The following is a 24,322-nucleotide window of genomic DNA, read 5'->3' as shown; positions in this document are numbered from 1 at the left end:
TACACTGTTTTTTGAATATGGGCACCATCACAAACAGGTTTAGGAAAGAAAGATCAACAACTGGCCTCCAAGCATTTTCTTTCTTTGGCACTAAAAACATCCTTGAATAAAACCTCTTTCCCACCTAGGAAGGGGAACTGGTTCTATCACTCCCTGAGACAGCATGTGATGAAGGACAGGTGGAAAGAAAATAAACTGGCATGGAGAATGAGGAATTACACCCTGGTAAGGAGGAATTTTCTCCCACTGCCACCTGTAACCTTGAATGATACTTCAAACTCATTTGTCTGACTATCTGTTGCGAAATAGAAAAGTAGAAATTCATAGGATCATAGGAAGTTACTAGGCTAATGGCACTAGGGCCCTTACAAGGCAGCCAAGTTATTACCCTTATTTCCATGACCAGCACCTAGTGCCCCTGTCCAAGAGGGACACAGGTGGAACCCCTGGGGTGAATTTACAGTCACCCTTCCAATCGTCCAGTTTGCAGTTGAAGAGGGCCAGTGAAGTCCTCTGTTTGATGAAGTGAAAAGATAAAGTGAACAAGCTCTAGCCTAGGGAGTACGCCTTCACCATATGAAAATGAAAAGCCACAATAAGGCTACTCCCTCCATGTGGTAGCTAGCTTCAAGATGGTCCGTTTAGCGGGTATTATATATCCCCTTTCTTGTAGTTGCTGGTATGCAAGCACTACATATGTATCCCAGGTCCTTCCTTAAATAAAAACAATTTTTTAATTCTGTTCAGCTAAAAATGACCAATTGCCTACTTCAAGGTACTGGATCAAACACTAACAACACTTTCCTCAGAGCAAATTTCTTGTTATAGTAACTTGGCTCTATATGATTAGACAAGAAATTACTCATTCATTGGAAGTCACTTCCAGCTACCTTTCTTCCTTGAGTGCAAAACCTCCATTCACTGACAGCTATATGCTCCGCTTCCTCAGAGTAGGTACTGCCAAAGTTCTAAGTCAATAAATTGCCTGTATGCAAAAGCACTAGAACAAGTTGCAAAAAGTTCCTTACTTGGAAGCCAACCTGTAACCAGCATACAGCCTGTGTGTAAAATGGGGGGGGGGACAGGTCCCAAAGCTCTTCCTTCTTCTAAAGCCAATTGATTCCAATAGGCATCCCGTGTACAAGGACACCGGAATTAATTTCCAAGGTCTAAGACCAACTTCACATCGGCATGCTGCCTGTGCACTTAAACGAATTCCAAGATAAATGACTCTTCCTTCCTCTGAAGCCAACTGGAATCAGCAAACTGCCTGTTTGCAAAGTCTTTGGAGCTGGTTCCAAAATACTCCTAGTTCTAAAGCCAACTTCAAATGAGCATGCTGCTTGTGTTCAAAAACGGACTTGGGAACGGATAAGCGCTTTCGGTTGTAAACCTTCTCTAGATCCTGAATCAGTTTGCTGATTCCAGTTGGCTTCAGAGGAAGGAAGAATCATTTATCCTGGAATTCGTTTAAGTGCACAGGCAGCACGCCGATTTGAAGTTGGTCTTAGACCTTGGAAATTCATTCCGGTGTCCTTGTACATGGGATGCCTATTGGAATCAATTGGCTTTAGAAGAAGGAAGAGCTTTGGGACTTCCCCCCCCATTTTACACACAGGCTGTATGCTGGTTACAGGTTGGCTTCCAAGTAAGGAACATTTTGCAGCTTGTTCTAGTGCTTTTGCATACAGGCACTTTATTGACTTAGAACTTTGGAAGTACCTACTGAGGAAGCGGAGCATATAGTTGTCAGTGAATGGAGGTTTTGCACTCAAGGAAGAAAGGTAGCTGGAAGTGACTTCCAATGAATGAGTAATTTCTTGTCTAATCATATAGAGCCAAGTTACTATAACACGAAATTTGCTCTGAGGAAAGTGTTTTTAGTGTTTGAACTGTACCTTGAAGTAGGCAATTTGTCATTTTTAACTGAACAGAATTAAAAAAATAGTTTTTATTTAAGGAAGGACCTGGGATACATATGTAGTGCTTGCATACCAGCAACTACAAGAAAGGGGATATATAATACCCGCTAAACGGACCATCTTGAAGCTAGCTACCACGTGGAGGTAGTAGCCTTATTGTGGCTTTTCTGTTTGATGAAGTGGAAGTCTGTTCCAAAGGTGTGATAACCTCTGAGAGACAAATCTGTTCCCCCAGCAGGTTTTGCTAATGTTACATACCAGGTGAAGGTCTTTACAGCGAGTAACCCGTGTACCATTCGACTTTCTAATATGAAGCATTTCCAATAACGAAGTGTCAGAGATTGCCTTATATGCAAGCCAGAGATCATCTCTGAGTAATCTGTATGAAACAGAATACAGTGACAGTGACTTCAGACGATCCCCATAGGACATTGGTGAAGACCTTGAACTTTCCTTGTGAGGAACCTTTGTGGTTTCTCCAATTACTGCAACCAAAAGGGATATTGTACTCAATTATTGGCCTGATGAGGGAAGAGTACAGGGAGGTAATAACTTCTTTTTTTCTGGAGGCAATGCCCTTACTTATGAGATGAGTAATATAGAATGCCCTTCTTACCACTGTGGGGACATGGTGGTCAAAGGTAAGGTTGCTTATCAACCTGTGTGCTCAGGTCTCTCATCACGGACTGCGAATTTAAGATGTTGCTACTGATGTGGTAGTTAGCAGGAATATCACTTTTACCAAAAGGAATGATAATACTTTTTTTTGCATTGAGTTTAATGATATGACTGGCACCACCCATTTGTTTGTATAAGACTCTCTTGTAGGATGTTGACATCATTTGGAGATTCTATGACCGCTCCCAGTTCGCAGTCATTAGCAAACATTGTCAGCCACAAAAACCTTTAGGTTTTGCTTGTACTTTGGAGAAATAGATTCCAAACAGTAGAGGTCCCAGGACTGATCCCTGCAAACACCACTGGTTACATGTCTGTTGTTGGAGGTGGGTTCCCCTATTTTGACCATATGACTTCTATCAGTGAGCTAGTTAGAGAACCATCTAATGATATAAGGGTTGATGCCTAGTTCGGTGAGTTTGTCAATGATGCCTGAGTGGGGGATAGTGTCAAATGCCTTGGCTAAGTCCAGGTAAGCTGTATGCAAAGATTTCCCCTCGTCCAGGATCTTGGAGACTGTCTCAAAGAAATCCACCAGGTTTAACAGGCACGATATCCCTTTGACAAATCCAAATTGAGTAGGTTCAAGTGTTTGGAGATTACCTACATCTTTGTTGATGAGGTCTATGATGACTCACTCCATGGCCTTGCAAATAAGACTAGTCAGGCTAACAGGTCTATAGTTCCCAGGGTCAAAGGAAGCACCACTTTTGTGCAAGAGAATAATGGTGGCCATTTTCCATTCAGCTGGTATGAAGCCGGTGCTTAGACTATGATTGAAAAGAGTACCCAATGGTGTTACTAATTCATGTTGGAGCCCATGTAGGACGCAGCCTGGGATGTTATCAGGTTCCATAGATACTGTGTTTTTGGCCTTAGAGGCGGCATTTATGACCTGGTCTTTAGAGATACCATGTAGGGGACAGGTGGTAGGGAATTCATGGGGTACATGTGGTGAGGACAAGGGAATAAAGTTTTCACACAACCTGATGTCCAAAAGATTAGCTATGTCTACAGGCTCAGTATACATGGTATTTTTAACTACCAGTTCTGCACAGATCTGGGCCTTTCCTTTTAGTTACGGCTATAACTATAGAATGCCTTGTGGTTGTCCTTTGTTGAGGAAGCTGATTTGGACTCAGTTTGCTTTGGAGGACTTTACAAGGTCTTATTTGCTTGTTTAAACTGAGGGAGAGTGTTTCCAGTTTTGGAGGGGTCGCTCGCTCTTACTCCTAGACAGCAATTTCTTCCTCTTATTGTAAAGTCTGTTAATGGTAGTTGTCCACCAGGCATGTTTGCCATACCTTTAGGAGACTGTTTTGGTCCTATCAGGTAGGGCAGAGTCAATGCAGTTATACAAGTGTTGGTATAAAGCTTTGGTGTAGAGCTCGGCATAGTTGCCAGTTCCATCTGAGGGAGGAGGTGCATAGAAGCTATTTATGCCATCCTGTAAGAGGTAGTAAAGTTGTTTAGTTTAGTTGCTGCTGTTGTGGGGCTGTGTGTGACACTTCGAATGAGACTGATCTGTGGTCAGATCTCGCCACAAAGGACCTCACAGTAGGTGTCCTACAGTGGTCCCTCACATTGGTGAGCACCAGATCCAGGATGTTAGCACCCCTTGTGGGGGTGGCAACCAGCTTGTCCAGGGCACTGGAGTTAATGAAGTCAAGGAACCTTTGGGCAAATGAGTTTGAGCATGAATAATTTACCCAGTCAATGCATGGGTAGTTAAAGTCACCCCAAACCATGGTGTTTGGATGTATCTTGATAGACTCGAGTAGATCCAAACAGGCAGAGTGGGTGTCCTGATTCATGGACAGGGTCCTGTAGCTGGCAATGACTTGAACATGTGTCCTACCAACAGTTAATTGCACCTGAAGTGTCTCTAGGGAGTCATACTGTTCCAATCTGGAGGTGTATTTATCTTTAATGACTATGGATATACCCACCTCCTTTAGTTTTCACACATTAAGTTTGAGGTCTGAGCGTGTGGAAGGAGGTGTAACGCGGTATGGCTGGGGTGCACTCCACAGCCTTGAACCAAGTCTCCGTGACTGTACAAATGTCTGCATCTTCCAAGGTGAGTGCAGTTTCATGATGGGACTCCTAGCGTTTAGCAGCATAACCCTGAGGTTATTTTTAGATGGAGTTTTTAAACTGGGAATTTTGTTCGAGACACTGTCTAAAAAAAGGCACTATGGGGGTGGCAAAAGCCTTAGCCAGTAGCCGAAATCCCAGCTGTGACAGATGAAGACCATCTCTGGCAAAGCATCGAGGTCTGTCGATCATGCCACTCCAGGCTGACCGATAGTGGATTCCTTTAGAATGACACCAGAAGCTAAGCCAATTACTGAAGTCAATCATTTTCTGTTTGCATTAAGATATCATTCTAGGTGAAGGTAAAATGCTGCTTAAGGCTAGGGACATACCTGCCTGAGACACGCAGTCCGAGACCTCAGTCATGTCTCTCTTCTTACAGTCCAGAGAGGTACATCTCAAGTTGTGCACACCAACATGGACTATGACAGAGTTATAACAGTACCTGTTGTTGAGAGGAATGAGTGCATGCGTGATATGAAATATCCTGGCACCTGACAGACAGCTGACCGTAACCTTTTACTTATCCAGCCTGGTAAGAGGGACATCAGTGTGTCTCATGATGGAATCACCTATGACTAATATGTTTGACTTTGTGTTTTGCCTTAATGGTTTGACTGATGAGACACTGGTGCGTGAGCTATTATGTGTAATGTGTTCTGCAGAGGACTGACTGAATTCTGACTTTCTGGAAGAAAAAAAGTATCTGCCAAGGTGGGAGAGGGGGAACAATGCCTCTTGCACAGTCATTCTGACTTATTGGATTGTCCTTGGTTTTGGGGAGTTTCCAAAAATCTTCCTGGAACTCCCTTGCCGTTTCTTCTTAAACGTCTGTTTATATTTTGTTGAGGCTGTTTATTTTATTTCTTACTAAAATTGGATGAGGAGTTAAGAGAATCCATTGGAAAATTTTTAAGAGGAGGGCTGAGAAATCTTAGAGACTTCCCTGTATAAGCTTATCCCCTTCATCACACTTTTTGATCATCTTTGAAGTAGAAGGATTTTCTAAAGCTAAATCTCTCCCCACAAGAGAATTTGAAATCTCACTTTTATCATTTGGGAGGATCTGAGAATGCAGCTATGCAAACCTCCTCAAAACAATACCAGTGGCCATAGCCCTGGAAGTATCGACACAGTCATACACACACTGTAAACAATGAGCAGTGACTTGAACAAGAGAATATATTAAATTATTTAAAGCAGATTTCTCCTCACAAGAAGAAAATGAAAAGAAAACGCTCCTTATACTTTCACAGTTAGTCAGAACAAACCTTAACATATGAGCCTGACAACTCAAAATTCTGAAAATCAAAGTCGTAAAAGCATACACGTTTTCCCTTGCTTATCAATAATCTTCCTATCTTTATCAGAAATAGTAGGACTGGAATAAGCTGAGTGTTTGACAGCAGAGGGATTAACTAAAGCTATAGCTTCTGGATCACATTTGGGAAGAGTATATAAACACTTAAAGGACTGAGGAACTTACTTTACACATACTATCTGCACTTCTAGGAGCAGCTGGCTGACAGAAAAATTGCAGGCAGTAGCACGCACGCACGCACACACACACACACACACACACACACACACACACACACACACACACACACACACACACACACACACACACACACACACACACACACACACACACACACACACACACACACACACACACACACACACACTGCAAGGCTGAGAGAACTGGAAGAATGGATGCAAGTCCTGGAAATTTCTTCTGTAACAGCTCATAGTACTCCTCTTGTGGGACTGAGAAACTTCAGTGTTCTCCCACTGAAAACACTGGCACATTCTAGAAAGTCTGGGAGAAAGTGCCCCCCCCCCCCCAGGGAAAGTCAGAAACTGAGCTCTCCTCCCTAGTCTGAATCAGAAATCTGAGGAGAAAACCCTGTATCTGTGACTTCCACCTCCTGTACAGATTCAGAATCTTAAATCTATTCAGAAAAGGAGGTATTCCCACTTCTCTTAAAATAAACTACTGAAGAAGAATTAATAGCCTGAATTAAACCTTGAGTCAGACCCAGTAAACTAAACTCCTACCTAAGGAAGTTTGAGGAGTATATAAATGCTTAGTGTTCTGTTTTGACAAGAAAAATGGGACCAGCAGTGTCATTAAAAGCAGCAGCAGCTTCCCCAGGGATGGGCACAACATTCTAACAAAACAGGGAAGCTCTCCCTTGCTTTCTCTCCCAGGTCTGAAAAAAAGTCTCTCTCCCTTGCCCACTGAGGAGACCACAACAACCACAGAGGACGTGACTAGACCCAGATCCATAATGGCACAGGTGGTAAAAGATGAGTGGCCTAAGGTACAACTAATGGCCACAGCAAAGTCACCCAACTGAGGCTGAGGCAAACTGCTAGCCTGCTGTGATGGCAAAAGGTGTTTGCTTAACTTGTTCTTTCTCTGGAAGGAGGACAGACTGTGGGGAAAACAGACTGTTCCATGGTCAAGCCAAAAATAGTGCCCCTTTCCCATGGAAAACTAGCAGCAAATGTTGGTAAAAAATAAAAGCTTTTAAAAGTCACTTTTCACAGACAAGTACAGCAAAAAGCACTTAAAAAAAACTTGCCAGCCCGAAAAACCAAAATAATCACTTTCTCCACAGAAAAAAATGGTTTTCAGTTATTTTAAACAACTTTTAAACTGACAGAAAAAGAGAACTCTCCCATTTAAAAGTACAGTACAGTCTCATGTCAGTCCGTTAAAACAAAAATTAACTTTCCTGAAGATGAAAATAATAATAATAAAAATTACTGAATGGAACCCCCCCCCCCCCCAAAGGAACTTATCTGCTCAGCAAAAGAACAGCACAAGCCAAATGCCAATCCTCAAAAGGCTCAGAGGAGAGTATTCTTCAATGGCAGTAAAGCTCTGAAAGGCTTAGGATCCAAACTTGTCTTGTACCCCACTTAGCTTAAGCTGCCTGACAGTTTGGGCATGTGGAAGGTGCCCTGAAGCTTTGGAAACTGGTCATCTGTTACAATGGCAATATATAACCCAAACAGAAAATGCTACTGCAGCAGTGATCAATATGTGAAAAAATATTTAATAACAAGCCAGTACGTTCCTCTTATATGAAACTCCACATACTGAGGAATGATATACAGTCCGATTCCAAAATGTGCACCAGAATGGCCAACCAAGAAACTGGAGGGAGAAGGGGTCTGCACATGCAGTGCAGGCACTAGTATGACCCTGCAAACATTTTGTCTTGCAACTTGCTGTAAAGGTGATTTCACTTGACCACTCCACAATATTTTGTCACAATCAGAAAAAAAAATCAAAATGAATCAAGTGTAACCATGACCACGGAACCTGCAAGGAATCCATCAGAAGCCATAGTATGCAGAATACCCTCAACTATGGCCAGCATGTGATAAGGCATTTGTTTATGGGATGAGTCAAACATAACATGAAAATCACATGCACTGGAGTCACACTATTATTTCTTAGGCAGAAGGGAAAAGAAGCCAGCCACTCAACTCTCATTACACATGTCCTCCAAGAGCAAAATTTATAGGAGGGTGATGGCTTTATTACCTACCTGGGATTTAATCCCAACAACAGGTTCTAATTCATATGGGACAGTGACAGGTTCATTACCTACCCAGGATTTAATCCCAACAAAAACTACTTTAAAGGAATCTTTCCTCAATAAACCATGACACATGACCAGGAGGATATGAACTCCGAGGCTGACCAATCCATACAAACAGGATACAGTCAAAGAATGAGCACAGACCACCACTTAACAAGTGAACGTTGAGGACATGAGCATAGAGGTCTAAGGCCCAGTCTTCTGATCTTTCATATTATATCTGTTTGCCCCATGTCAAAGTCAACTTTGGCAACAATGCTCCATGGATTCATCAAACAATTCCATCAAGGATTTTGTATCTAGATAATGCATCAAAGACGATGGCCCTGCTTTGGTATTAACTAACCATATGGGTAACCTGCAGTTTGTGAAAGCTTAGGCTTTTTCTTCTGTTTCACAGCAAACATAGATATATATTTTTTAAACATGAAACATCTTTATTAAATAATCACTTATGACATAAGCAATCATATATTTATATAAATGAAAACAATCCGCACAGACACAATTCTAGTTCCAACCATTTTATAATACAAACCATACTGACGCACTCCCAAGCTGCAAACATTATACATCACTTATAATCTACCCAATCATTTTCAGTCAAACATTACATAGCTCATTTAAGCCCTGCCTTCTTTTAAACCTCATTCCTCCTCTGCATGTATTGTTCCCACAATTCCCATTTCTTCCTACATAGTTTGCTCTCACCTTTTTCTAAAGATCTCAATTCCAGTTGCATTATCTCTGTTACTATATTGACTACTTCCAGTATAGTTGGGTTTAGATTTTGATTTCCATTTTCTAGTAATTGTTTTTTTGGCAGCTGCCATAATTAGACACAGCAAGGCCTTACCATGTCTGCACAATTCCGTTTCTGTATCATACCTCAGAAAAATCATCTCCCTAGTCACACCAATCTGTCTACCCAGCATCTCCAACAATGCATCCCACAGGGAAACCTTAAAATCTGCCAACTCACCACACTCTGAGGAAATATGTTCCCAATTACCTTTTTCCTCCCCAACACACCTCCAACATTTGCGGTCTATTGAGGAAAAAATCTCTGGAGTCTACCTACTATGTAAATACTTCCAAGAAAAAATCCTAAATCTTCTAGACTTTGCTGCATATTTGGGACACATACATATATCCTCTCCCTTTGTTTCTTTGTGAATTGCTTATCCAATCTATCTTCCCAATCCTTTCTAACCTCCTCTGATTGACTCTTATAGTTATCATGCAATATTTTATATGCTGTACTAATTATTCCTTTTTTAACAGCAGTTTCTGTTATAGATTCTACTATAAACTCTACCAGTACTGGCCTTTCATTTAGGACCCTGTTATTTCTTTTTCTTTGCCTATACTCTGATATCAATCCTTGACAGGGAAGGCAATCTCTAACCTGCAGTCCAAACAAACTCTTAGCATATTCTCATTCTATCACCTTTCCCTTTCTTAGGTTCATAAATTACAACTAGGCTAACTGCCCATGCAAGCCATTTTTAAGCCTAGCCAATTATCATTTGTGAGATTCAAATCCTGTACCTTGCACTTGTAAGGCAAACACCTTAACCACTAAGCCACCCTCCCAAGCCTTGGTTCCTTCACCAGTTTTCTCCAATTTCATGCCTATTGTCTATATATGCCTAACTGCATTCATCCCTATTAGCAAAATCTCCTTTCTCCATTCCCGTGTTGGCTTAGATCTTAAGATACTTTCTGCAACTTCATAGATATAATCTTCTGCATGATTATTATTCTCCTTAAAGGCCTGCATCCAAAATCCCAGTCTCACCTTGTTTCTTGAGCTTCCCCCTCGTTTCATCATCATCCATCTCTTTCCACTTTGAATTAAAGTTTTCTGCTTATGCTATGTATAGGAGCCTTAACTGTGTAGCTCAGAAATACCCTTTCAAACTTGGCAATCCCAATCTGCCCTGTTCTACTGGAAGAACCAGCTTATCCTACTTGACTCTTGTTGCCTTCCCTCCCAGCAGTGCTCCTCCACCAACTTTTCATTAATTGCTATCCACAAATTATCCTCTAGTTGATAAAAATATGCCTGACCTGTGTATAAGACTAATGGGACTAAACATTTTAACTGCTTGTATCTTACTATCTATATTTAATATAATCTTTCATTTTCCCAGTTTTTGTATTATCCCTTGTTTAGTCTCTTCTCACATATCCTTTGCTGCCACACAGAATCATTTTTAATCCATACTTCCAAATACTTCATTTTATCATGTCCTCATAAACATGGATATGGCTGAAACAATTCATATGTGGGTACATAATTTACTGCTATTGCCTTTGTTTTAGCTTCATTAACTTTGTATCTTGAAACTGTCTCAAAATGTTCCACAATACCGTAAAATCCCTTCCTAGTTTTGGGAGGTATAAAACAATATCATCTGCAAATACAACCAGCTTTTCTTGCCCACCATAACAATTATACCCTTGAATTTCTGAATTCCTTATTTTCTTTGACAATGGTTCTAAATATAATGCAAACAACAAACAGGAAAAAGGACATCCTTGCCTAGTTCCACTACTCAAGCAGAAATTATCAGAAAGGATCCCACCCACTTTAATTTTCCCTTCCGATCCCTTACATATCTTCCTAATCAGTCTTATAATTTTTTCAGGAAATGTAAATGCTTCCTTTGCCCTGGTCATAAATTCCAAGCTTGCAAATGCTTTCTCTGCATCAAGACCCACTACCAACAACGGTATTTTCTTACATTCTGCTTCCCTCTGGATCATCAATGATCTGTTAGTGTTGTCAAATGTTTGCTTCCCCTCCACAAAATCACACTGATCCCTATCTATCAATGTTGGCATTACTTTTGCCATTTTTTTAGCCATTATACATATAAACATGTTATAATTATGGTTTAGTATTGAAACGGGCCTGTATGAAGCTGGATCTGATGGATTTTATTTATTTTATTTTACATTTGTTAACCAGGAGAGTCCGACTGGACGCAGGTCCATTTTCAGCGGAGGCCCGGGGAGAAAAGCTCCAAGTTAGTTAATTTACAAGTTGGTTAAATCATTTGGTACAGATGTAATAAGCATCAATAGAGGTTAATATCAAAGTTACAAGTTATCAGTGTGATTCTACGCAGCAAATAGTCATACACAGTTAAATATCACATGATACATAGGTCACATAAAAATGATTGCTAGATTCTTAGTCTACACGATAGGTCATACGTAGGCAGTCATAAAAAAAGTAGTCATTTTTTTTGTTTTTACCTAGTAGGGAGAGCATCAAAAGAGCAGGTGTTTGCTAGGAAAAAGTTCTAGAGTTGGTTGTTTAATTGTTAGGATACAATTTGAGAGATAGTCTTAGATTAGGAGGTTACTGTTTATTAGGATTCAGTACTGTAAGGAAGAATTCTTCATTCATATAGCCAGTAGAGGTTAATTCTACAAGGAACTTTACAGTGCTTTGTAGGACTAAATACATATTGGTGGGGATCTTAATGATTAATGATGTTTACTTTTTTTATAGGTATTGCAGCCACCACTGCTTTCTGCTAGGATCTTAGTACCTCTAACCAAGCACCCTATGGGGGTAGACATTTCTGATAACATCAAAAGTGAATTTAACCAATTGTTTGATCAATTTGGTCTTCAGTATATGCAGTTATTAATCAAGTTTAATGATGAAAAATTGTGTAAATGTATGAATGAAGTTGAACGGTTGAATGAGATGATTTTTAATGATTTATTATTCTCCCAATGGGAGAAATTGTATGTAAACAATTTGAAATGGCTGACAACAAAACCTAGAAGATTTATAACAAAAAATGCAAAAAGATTAAGAGAGACATTGATCAGTACAGCAAGGGTCACGTTTATTAGTGGGGAGACAGTAAACGTATACCAAACAATGTTAGGGACAACTACAGTAATAGCAATAGGATATATGAGAATGAGGACACTCATAACCAGGATGGTAGATTAAATTTTCAACAAGGTTGGAAACAGGAACAGCAAATAGACTGGAAAAGGGATGGAAAGTGGAAGAAAAAATATCCACATTAAACGTACGGAAGATACAAGAACACTTTAGGGAAGAAGGGAGAAGTGAGGTATTGGTAGAGGAGCAAAACAATATGCCTTCCAACCATCTATATTCAGACAAAGATCAAGGCATTACTTTTAGTTATAATAACTTCAAGATATACAACTACACAGACCTCCCGCTAGTAAAAGCACATTTTGATTTGCTTCTAAAGGAATGAAATATATTCCCACTACATGCTTCAGATTAGTTGATTGTTTAAGTGAGTTTAAATTATTTATCAGGAAACTTAACTTAGCCATTATGTTTAAGGACACTGAAGTAGTTACTGGGCATAGGGCAAGGGGTACAGGCACACTCAAAAAGAAAAGCGGTTATGTGCCTCCTATGCACCCGAATGCATTGGTCTATGATAGATTGGTAACTAAGCAGATTTATCAGCTACAGAATAAGTTAATGGGTAAAAAAACAAAAAGCAACCTCCCCCATGGAAGAGATTAGAATTTTGAAAGACCTGAGAGAAGACAAGAGTATTCGGGTAATGAAACCGGATAAAGGAGGAGGAGGTGCGGTTATATATGACAGTTTAGAATACACCTCTAAAATGCATGAGATTTTACATTTGTCAGGCAACTATGAGATTGTTTCTATCAATGAAATCAGTATTGCGTACAGATGCATAGACATGCATGTGGAGGAATTCCTTATAGATAGAAGAATTACTGAAGACACATATAATTTTTTGACTGTAGAACATCCCAAATTAGCGACCTTAGTGGTGATTCCCAAGGTACACAAAAATGACAGTAATCCACCCTTCCATCCCATAATTTCAGGCAGTAAATCTAAAACATTCCCATTGGGAGTTGCAGTGGATACTATGCTGAAACATATGTATGAGAAGATCACACACATGGTTAAGGGCTCGTGGGAGTTTTTAAAGAACTTTCCTGTTGACATATGGAAAGAAGGCGTAATACATGTTACCACTGATGTTATAGACTTGTTTTCATGCATTCCCAAGGAGGAAGGTATGGAAGCCTTCACTAACAATATCAGAAAATATACTGATCTAGAATGGGACAAGGTCTGTCTGATTCTTGAATTGATGTCCCTAGTTCTAGATCACAACTACATACTATATGAGGGCAAACATTTCAGACAAACCAAGGGAGTGGCTATGGGGGCAGCATGTGCCCCTATTTATGCTAATCTGGTCATGTTAGATTGGAAAGAGACAGTGGTGTTTAAGTGTGACTACTACAAATATGTCAGATACTATTCCCGTTTTTTAGATGACATATACATCTTATGGGATGGTAGCCAGGCAGTTTTGAACAACTTCTTGGAGTATTTAAATCAAAGTAGTGAATTTCTTAGATTTACTTCAACTAGTAGCAACGATGGTATAGCCTATTTAGATACATACATATCTAATGGGGACAAATGTTTCAAGTCCCGAATATATAGAAAAAGCACATTTACCAGTGGATATCTGGAATATACCAGTAATCACCCCAGAAAATTGTTATACAATATATATAAAGGACAGTGTATTAGAGCCATAAGAATGACTTTGGAATACACAGAGATGGCAGAAGAAATGGATTACATCACCAAACTGTTTAAAGAAAGGGGTTACAACAGGAACATGATGAAAGATGTGAAGAATGATGACATCAAGGAATGGGGACACAAATATACCCCATTATTAGGAGTTAATGGTAAGGAGAGGACTATCAACATTATGGAATGGGATGGTCCCAACTACACAGATACTAACGGGGATTATAATAGAGCTTGTGTATTGGAGTATGGTCCTCATACAAATAAAATAAAGAACATCTTGACTAGTAATTGGAATGTCATGATGGTTGACCAAGATATAGCAAATATATTGGGCCCCAAACCCACATTTGTGTATAAAATGGGCTGTAACATTAAGATGTATTTGGAAAGAGGAATAATAGGCAAAGGAATTGATAGTGCTAAGAAGCACACAAAGAAATGTGGTAGTTGCAGTCAATGTCTCAGGCAATAAACAAAGATGAAGGGATTATTTTGAGTAATGTCAACAGGATTAGGATTAGATTCAAACAAGGTAATTGCAATTCCAAATTTGTCATATATTTGGCAAAATGCAGGACATGTCCAGGATACTATCTAGGAAAGACTGAAAGGAATTTTAAAAAACGTATTTATGCACACCTATATAGTATCAAGAGAAAGGACGCAAACAATGCCCTATATAGACATATAGAGAAGTATGGGGAAGGGCATTGTTTTAAGTTTGCCATTTTGGAAAACATTATTTCTGATCCCAGAGGGGGCAACATTAAGGCCACTTTGGCTTATAAAGAATTATGGTGGCAGTTATTTACTGATGCTTCAACTCCACCAGGGCTTAATGATTATTTAACTATTAAACCGTTGCTATCTATCAAGTTATACATCATCTATCATTGAACACAAATATGGTAGTGCCACTGACATACATGGTGAGTTCAATGGATGGATGTTGTTGTACAACCATTTTTTGCATACAGTATAGGAAGATTGTTATTATAAAATGTTTTTAGTTGATGTTTTTAATAGCAATTTTTAAGTTAGATGAATATTGTAAGGGAGTAAAGTGTTGTTATTTGAGAGAACAATCAGAATGAGGTAGTTAGTAATTATTTGAATAGACATTTTTACCAGTATAAAAAGTTCATGTATATATTATTATTTTTTACTTACTCCCTTATTTTCATATTATTGACTATTACAGAGGATGTTAATTCTAATAATGTATTGTATGTATGTATTTGAGATGATGTTTGGGAGAATTATATAAATTATTTTATGTATGGAATTTTTGGGCGCACTTGTCACTTTAAATACATCTTGTTTTGGCGCCAAATGCAGTATTTAAACTTCAGCAGTTTTTTACCAAAGTTGTTCTGATGAAGCTCACATTCTTGTGGGTGAAAGCGCTTCACAAATAAGGAGTACTGAAGTATTAAAAAGAAGATTTTAAAGCCAACTGGGTGGTTGGTGTGTATTTATACAGTATTTGTATAGTCGTACTGCTGGTCTGGTTATCGTTGGTGGTTCTTTGACATCTCAGGAGTCCGTGGAATCAGCGTTCTTAGCATTTGTTTTCTGGTATTCAGTTGACGGAATGCCTTATCGGTTTAGCTGCCACACAGAATCATTTTTAATCCATACTTCCAAATACTTCATTTTATCATGTCCCCATAAACATGGATATGGCTGAACCAATTCATATGTGGGTACATAATTTACTGCTATTGCCTTTGTTTTAGCTTCATTAACTTTGTATCTTGAAAAGATATATGAAACTGTCTCAAAATGTTCCACAATACCGTAACATCCTTTTCTAGTTTTGGGAGGTATCATCTGCAAATACAACCAGCTTTTCTTGCCTACCATACCAATTATACCCTTGAATTTCTGAATCCCTTATTTTCTTTGACAATGGTTCTAAATATAATGCAAACAACAAACAGGAAAAAGAACATCCTTGCCTAGTTCCACTACTCAAGCAGAAATTATCAGAAAGGATCCCACCCACTTTAATTTTCCCTTCTGATACCTTCATATTTTCCTAATCAGTCTTATAATTTTTTCAGGAAATGTAAATGCTTCCTTTGCCCTGGTCATAAATTCCAAGCTTGCAAATGCTTTCTCTGCATCAAGACCCACTACCAACAATGGTATTTTCTTACATTCTGCTTCCCTCTGGATCATCAATGATCTGTTAGTGTTGTGAAATATTTGCTTCCCCTCCACAAAACCACACTGATCCCTATCTATCAATTTTGGCATTACTTTTGCCATTCTTTTAGCCATTATACATATAAACACGTTATAATTATGGTTTAGTATTGAAACGGGCCTGTATGAAGCTGGATCTGATGGATTTTATTTATTTTATTTTACATTTGTTAACCAGGAGAGTCTGACTGGACGCAGGTCCATTTTCAGTGGAGGCCCGGGGAGAAAAGCTCCTAGTTAGTTAATTTACAAGTTGGTCAAATCATTTGGTACAGATGTAATAAGCATCAATAGAGGTTAATGTCAAAGTTACAAGTTATCAGTGTGATTCTATGCAGCAAATAGTCATACACAGTTAAATATCATATGATACATAGGTCACATAAAAATGATTGCTAGATTCTTAGTCTACACAATAGGTCATACGTAGGCAGCCATACAAAAAGTAATCATTTTTTTTTTTTAACCTAGTAGGGTGAGCATCAAAAGAGCAGGTGTTTGCTAGGAAAAAGTTCTAGAGTTGGTTGTTTGTTAGGATACAATTTGAGAGATAGATAGTCATAGAGTAGGAGGTTACTGTTTATTAGGATTCAGTATTGTAAGGAAGAATTCTTCATTCATATAGCCAGCAGAGGTTAATTCTACAAGGAACTTTACAGTGCTTTGTAGGATTAAATATATACTGGTGGGGATCTTAATGATTAATGATGTTTACCTTTTTTATAGGTATTGCAGCCACCACTGCTTTCTGCTAGGATGTTAGTACCGCTCCTGCTTCTTAAAATACTTTTACACAAAACCTTCCAGATCTTTATCAGTTTTTTCCCTCCAAACTTCCACAGGAATATCACCTATTCCTGGAGACTTTCATGTAGATTGGTTATACATCACAATGTTTCTCTCATCTTCTCCTATCATACTATCATAACCATTAGTAATGGAGCCTCACCTACCTCTAACCCTGGCATATCTAATTCTTCCATAAAAATTTAATTTTTATCTTTTCTTGACTTCCATATTTCTCTGCTTTATACAAACTTTCATACAATTTCTTAAATATTTCTAATGCCACTACAGAATCTCTTGTCACTTTCCTTGTTACAGACTCCCTAAGCTTGGTGACAGTCCTTTCTACTTTCTGTTGCCTGAGTCACTGTGCTAAATGTTTTTGTGCTCTAGTGTTATCAAAAAGCAGTTGGTTAAAAGCATTCTTTCTAAACTAATGTATATTATCGAGGTAATCCATTATTTTCTGCTTAGCATTCTGCAGTTGATCCTTTTTTTGTTCTGTGAGATTCTCCCTATTCTGCAATACTTCAATATTGGTCAGTCCCTCTAAATAATTCTTGTTACTTCTTAACCATAGCTCCCTTTCTTTTATTTCAAACGTCTTTTTAAACTCCACCTTAATTTTATCCCACTCCATGGCTATATTTTCAGAAGTAATTTTTATCCTCTTGAACAGCTCCTGAATAATCTCCACTACCCATTCCTTAAATTTCTCTCCTTTCAACAGATGGGTAGGAAAGAGCCAGTCCTTCATTTTTATTTCATTACGCTGAGTTTTTATTTTGGTTATTGGCGCATGTTCTGAAATAGTTATTTAGTGCATATCAAGACCTTCGATTAAATGCACATGTTCCTGTGAAATTACAAATTCTGTCTTGCCTAGTCTGTTTTTTTATATCTTGGGGAATATGTAAATTCATTCCTAACGTCTACTACTGAATTCACATCTTCCATGCCAAACATTTTCATTAATTTCTTATCTACCCTCTTTTGTTATACTTTCCCTTCTGGGACCCCAGACACATCTTCACTGCTGCAAATCAAATTACAATCTCCACCTATAAGTAATACTTCTTGCTGAAAACTGATCATTTCTCCCAGAATCTTCCCAAACTACATTATAACAGTTTTATGTGGAATATAAATATATACCAGTGTAATCCTCCTCCTTTTCCAGTAGCCCCTCAGCACTACAAATCTGCCATTATCTTTGTTATCCTCTTCTATTGGAGCTCTTCTTGCAATTAATACAAGAACTCCTCTTTTCCTTTGTCCCACTTATGTCCCATATTCCACTGAACAGCCATCTCAAAAACCCCTCTCTACCAAATTCATGTGTTCAGCTCTTTCCAAGCATGTCTCCTGCAAAACAGGTATTTGCACTCTACATTTTTCAATATAGTTCACGTTTTCTTTGTATCCAACTGTGAGACCACTGACATCCAAAGACACCACACTTTTGTATTAAAAAATATTATTCCCACCTTTTATACTTAACACCTTTTTTGTTAAATGTCTAGTGCCAGTCCTTGTGTTACATGCAAACAGGGGTTGGCAGGTTGAACTTTTATATAGTTGTTTCTTTTCACATCCATTTGAGCCTGTGTCACATCTTACAAAATGTTTTGTTTTATTGAAAACCCTCAAATAAAAAAAGCAAAACTCAATACTCCCTAAAACTTATTAATTTAATACTAACACACAAAACTATACACATCTTCAAATACTGAAGTTTTATCCTCCTAATAGGAGCAAATGTCACAAACTGACAGCCACATTCATAGACTTAAGTTAACCCAAAAGAAAGGTTTTCCATGCTAAGACACATGGTGCAGCTTGTGCCTCTACCAAGACCCAGCTGGCCTTGTCTTATCTCTACAGCTCTCCCAGCTGGCAAAAACTCTGAATGCTTTTTTTTGTTGTTTTTTTATTCTGCCACGAATCACTCTCCACCTGACTGGAACCAATTTCTCTTTATCAGATTGTTTCTATGGAAACATGAGAACCAGATGGTCAATTTCTCATTATCAGATCATCTCCATGGAGACATAAGAACGAGTCAGTCAATTTCTCTATCAGATTCTTTCCATGGAGACATGAGGTCCAGATACAGAATTGCTACTAAGCATACATTCATTTGCTACAAAAAAAGCTTCATAATATAAAATATTCTTCTTTCATTTACTCATTTCCTCTTAAAACGTGTTACTAAATCAGTCTAAGGTCCTTAATCCAGTCATTCCCCCATGATGCAAGAATGAGAAAAAAACAAATCAATTTTTCTTTTGTCATGCTCTTTTAACTGGGCTGTTTTTTCTTTTCTTTTTTTTTTTTTTTTTTTTTTTTACATTGCAGTGCCTACATTTCTTAAAACTGATCAAGAAGAAAAAGAGAAGGAAAAAAGAAAGGTGAAAAGAACAGTAGCACCTGTTTACCATCCCTATTACCCTTAAAAATAACTGAGAAAACGTTATGTTGTAGCATGCAAAGAAAACCATACACCGCAAAATTAGTGCTATTAAGAGAAAAAAAGTTTTCTTTACTCACAGTTAAACTCCCCCTTTCCCTCTCCAAACATTTTTTTTGAACATTAATGACATGAAGTAAGGCATACACTTTAGTCTGCCACAAGTCCAACAAATTCTGAAAAAGTCCAATATTTCCAGATTTTCTTGTTCTGCTATATCTCACAAATATTAATTACTGCATCACAACCCACACTGTTCATCTGCATCTCCCAAATCCCGCCTCTGCTTCACTTCCAGCACAGTCTCAACTCTTCCAGTCAACTCTCATCATTCCTTCCTTCTCTCCAACATTTTCTGATTTAATAGCACAGAAGAGGAAGCCCATGGTAATACCCGCCCTTCCAGTGGCTGACAAACAGTAGTGACAGCCAGACTACCACTTCCCTCTGCACTGAGTACTTCAGTAGCTACCTCATGCATGAGGCCTGGCAGGAATGACACCCATCATACCCTTAGTCTATAGTGCTGTATGCCATTTACTTCACTTTCCAGTAGGTAAAGTCAGAACAGGAAATGGAACTATTTCCCTCTTCTAATGATGGGAAGCTCTCATTAACTGCTCATTCCTACCCTCCCTTGCCAGCTCATCTGGTGCCAGTATTGTTAGCTGAATCATGTTTATTTCACTTAATAATTAGCTGCTCCTTTAATACTTGGTTAATCCTAAGGTAAATTAAGTCATAATACCACAAAAGAAGTTGGCACTGAGTTCTTAACAAACAAGCCTGAATATTTTTATTTTCAGAAGCGCAACTAATTTCTGATAAGCAGCGAGCAGGTGAACTACTTTCTATACCTGAACAGTATTTCCTGTAGGTGCTCCAGGTGCTCCCTCTATATTGGATTTTACTGACGAGGGCTGTAGAGTTGGTTGTGCAAGAGGAGATGGAACATTCTGGTAAGGAGGCTGTAGTACTGGCTGACCAACTGGCTGCTGCACAGGCTGGAAAGGCACTTGCATTGTCTGAGGTAGTGATGATTGAGGAACCGAAGGAAGCGGCTGCTGCACTGCACTCTGGGAATCCACTACTGCATTCATGATTGGTGATGTAATAGGAGCAAGAGGAGTATACACCTGGGGTCCCTGTACGGAAAAATAACGTAATGCTGTAATATTTATTTCAATCCACATATTCTTTTAAGCAATTTACTAAAGTCACAAACCAACAAAAACAAACTTCACTTTCAGCAAGATACATGTCCTCTACTTCCATATTTTACTGCTACAGACAGAAGCAAAGGAAATATAACAAAATTTTGCAAGAACAACAGAACTTAAAAGCTCAGACTGGAACTGTCATCTACAGGAACACCAGTGACAAATTTTCATCTTTTGGTTTGGGTGATAAGTCCTGCGAGTACATAAAATGTATGCCCTAAAAGCTGTCATCAACTATTATAGTAAGCGATATTTGTTATATTAGACTTCAGATGCCTTCTGCAGTGAGTAACTATAAGGAAGTATCTCAAGTAGTGAAAACTTTAACCTAATTTGGATGCCAAAAGACAAGTCCTTAACAGTATGAATTCTAAACCAACAATGTATGAATGGAGGCCCAGCTCCTAGAATCACAGTTCAAATGAGGGAAATCTCTTTGACTTGCACTTAGATGTGTGAGTATGCATTCTGGTCATTCCTCTCTGAATTTTGTAATAAGATGCAGAACAGGAAAAGCTGGGAAGGCAGGAATTACTACTACCATGGAAAGGGAGACTGTATCTATTATTAACTCCATCTATCCCAACTTAACAGCCTGTAAATGGATGAGGATGCAATTCTCTTGGTTAATACATCATTGTCAAGGCTATCCCACTTCCTAGAGGTCCATAATACTAGGCTCCCTCATCTTCAGTTCCAAGAAGACAGGAGAGAAGTCTACCAGTGGCTTGCACAGTGATATGCTGGTCTGTGGTCCACAGCTAGAACAACATCACTTGTGTGCAGAGATATGAGCATGTGACAGTTTCTGCTCTTGCAAATGTACCACGGCCTGCTTGTCAGAAAGGAGCAAAAGTGACTCTGGTCTAAATTCCTTTCTACAGCTATGAAAGTGAGAAACATTGTCCTTAGATCTGCCTTATGTGAAGCCCCTTCTTATGGGGGCTCTACTTCTTTTCCTTGGAGGAGAATCAGGTCAGTTCCTCAGCCTACTAGTATCCAGTTTTCAGAACACGTAATGGGTTTTGGCTTCAGGAAGGAAAGCTTTCACAATAAGACTGCTAAGAGGTCTCTACCAGCTATAGAGTTTAGTGAAAGAAATATGACACTAGCAGTAGGTCTGCTTGGGTTTAATGAGTTTGTACCTGCTGACATATCAGTCCACTAAAATATCCACATCTTCAGGCATGTGACTGGAACTGCAAAGATAATGGCCACCATGTGGTCCAAAAGGAGCACAAGGGACTGAGACTGAACCTTCTTATACGATCTCATCCTGGCCACCAAGGTTATAACTTCCTGAGCCCTCTCTTTTGGGCAAAAAAAAATACTGACAATGAAGTATGTCCAACTATGTTTCAGTGAAGGCAAACCTCTGCTCTGAAACATACTTCTTTCACTTTATAGAAACCTATTAGCATGTAACCATGGAAGAACCCAGACAAAGGAGTCCCTCAATAAGGTTACTAGAAGTCAGTCATTCAGTACGTGAACAAAACAAGTCCTTCTGCAAGGCATTTCCACAATGGCTAGCTCCTTAACTTAAAAAATGGATGGAAAAGATGCAAACAGCAGCACAATGTACTAAAACTGAAGATCATCCAAAGTGAAGCAAAAAGATCAAACTAATGATGTGCCAGAAGGTATCGATCATCCAGATAGCCTAGACAGTCATCCTCCAGACGTGACATACTTCATGGAACAGAAGTCTACTTCCCTTATACAAGAAGGAAAAGGTAAAAGTGGAACCCTCACTTTAGTACAAAAGAGCAGGTTCTACAGACCATCTGCAAAGTACATTCTTGTCCTGTTGTACGAGCTCTGAAAAGTTGCAAGGTGAAGTTTTTATTAATGGGCAAGTACCTAACAGCTCCTAAGACATGTCTATTTGGTGACTACATTCACAATCTATCAATCCATGTTGATGGCCATCTAAGATGAGGAAAAAATTAAAGACTGGCCTGCCATTTGAGAACATGGGATTAAAGTCAGATATGCAGCCAGGAAGCTTAGCAAATGGAGATGGAAGGTAATATGGTCTGATGCTTCTGGGTTTTCTTCATTCTACTGGGGAGGGGGGGGGGTGCTTCTTTTTCTTAAGAAAGTAATTTCCCTTAGTAGACAGCAAGAAGGCTGATGAGGATATTATGGAAACCCTCTCTACTGGTCAATGTCCATTTCCCTTTTGGAGCCCTTCAATCACACCATGGGAAGCCCGTCTATAAACATATCACCATGTAAGAGTCAGGCAGAAATTTCATCCCTGAAGGAGGAAACCCTGAACTACGCATCCAGCAAAGGCACGTAACAGATGCTGCTGCCCTGGACACAATTGTCAGAACAGTCAACATTATTGCAGGCTATATTAACACAAAGAGCTTAAGAGTTCTGAGTCTTTTAACATAACCTAATTCCAGATTCAAGAAGGTCCATCAACTTGTCTAAAGCCTTGCCCATAACAGATGGCTGAACTATGAAAGGTATGATACAAGGTTAAGGAAATGAAGTCCCAAAGTGGTAGTGGACACCTTCTTAACCATCTAAATCTTTGGATTCCATATCAACTGGTAAGGTGGACAGATGCTGTGGTCTATGAGGCCTATGCTTGACTGAAGAGATCATGAAAGAATCTAACTTTAAATGTTTGGTCAGGATGTTACTTCACAATGACAGGGTACGGGAGGGTTTAGAGAAAGTGTTCACATTCCTAAAGTTTATTCACAACAGAATCGAGGTTGACTGCTTGCTTGTAAAGTGCTTAGGTAATTAAGCACTATAAAAATAACTTGAACTTGAATTAGCCTGTCTCTGAGAGTCTTGCTCTTGACAAACTATATAATGATGCTCTCCCCAACCTAACTTTTCAACACTAACCGAAGTTACCTACATTTGACATTCTCCTTAAAATGGAGCCAGAAGGTCCTACAACATTATGTGTCTATTCCTTTGGATGGTCTCAAAAGGACCCAGAGCCCTGCTCTCATCTCTAAACAAAAGGCCTCATTGACAGTTGTCTCATATCATCATTAGTTCTTGATGCCTTAATTTTTACTTTTGGATCCTGTATAAACCCATCTCAGAGTTATGCTGCTGCTAAGGCAGAAAATTTCCCAGTGCTCAGACTGGTCAATGAGACTTGTAGACTACTAAGTCAACCATCAGCATAACGCTCACTTAAGTGTAAGGGCAACTGTGTATATGAATACAAAGGCAATGGTTCTGGTACTTCAGAAGTGCCTTGAGGTGCCAAATGCCCCACTTTTTGCTGGACAGTCCAAATTTGGGGAGTTGTGACCTGGGAGGAAACGCAAAAAGGATATTTTAGGAAAAAAAAATAAACATTTGCTAACTTTTCTATAAAAACAACATATAACAGAGATACAATACCTGAAGCACCTTGATATACACACTCAATAACACCAGACAGGGCTGCCATTACAGGGAAATAGACTGCCACAGCTATTCTAAGGATCTTTTCCACAGGCAGGAGCCTTCACACACCTGAAAGGTCTGTTATTTACTACTAACACCCAAACGTCTAGACCTGCTCTTGGCAAAGTGTGTGTGTGTGTGTGTGTGTGTGTGTGTGTGTGTGTGTGTGTGTGTGTGTGTGTGTGTGTGTGTGTGTGTGTGTGTGTGTGTGGTGTGTGGTGTGTGGTGTGTGTGTGTGTGTGTGTGTGTGTGTGTGTGTGTGTGTGTGTGTGTGT

At 39.1% G+C, this 24,322-nt stretch overlaps 1 protein-coding gene across 1 annotated transcript in view; it reads right to left on the bottom strand.

The window, feature by feature from the left end:
• Positions 1–24,322, bottom strand: part of SEC31A (SEC31 homolog A, COPII coat complex component) — a 1,704,034-nt gene that overhangs the window by 41,262 nt on the left and 1,638,450 nt on the right. The window contains exon 28 of the mRNA XM_044060384.1: positions 20,253–20,540. Coding sequence (XP_043916319.1) covers positions 20,253–20,540 — 288 coding nt within the window. The remainder of the gene's footprint in view (positions 1–20,252; positions 20,541–24,322) is intronic.

Source organism: Protopterus annectens, chromosome 2.part0 (assembly GCF_019279795.1).
Source record: "Protopterus annectens isolate FY-2018-M chromosome 2.part0, PAN1.0, whole genome shotgun sequence".
In the NCBI taxonomy this organism is placed as follows: domain Eukaryota; kingdom Metazoa; phylum Chordata; order Ceratodontiformes; family Protopteridae; genus Protopterus; species Protopterus annectens.
The sequence above is the reverse complement of the archived record's forward strand: the minus strand, read 5'-3'. Positions and strand labels throughout refer to the sequence as shown.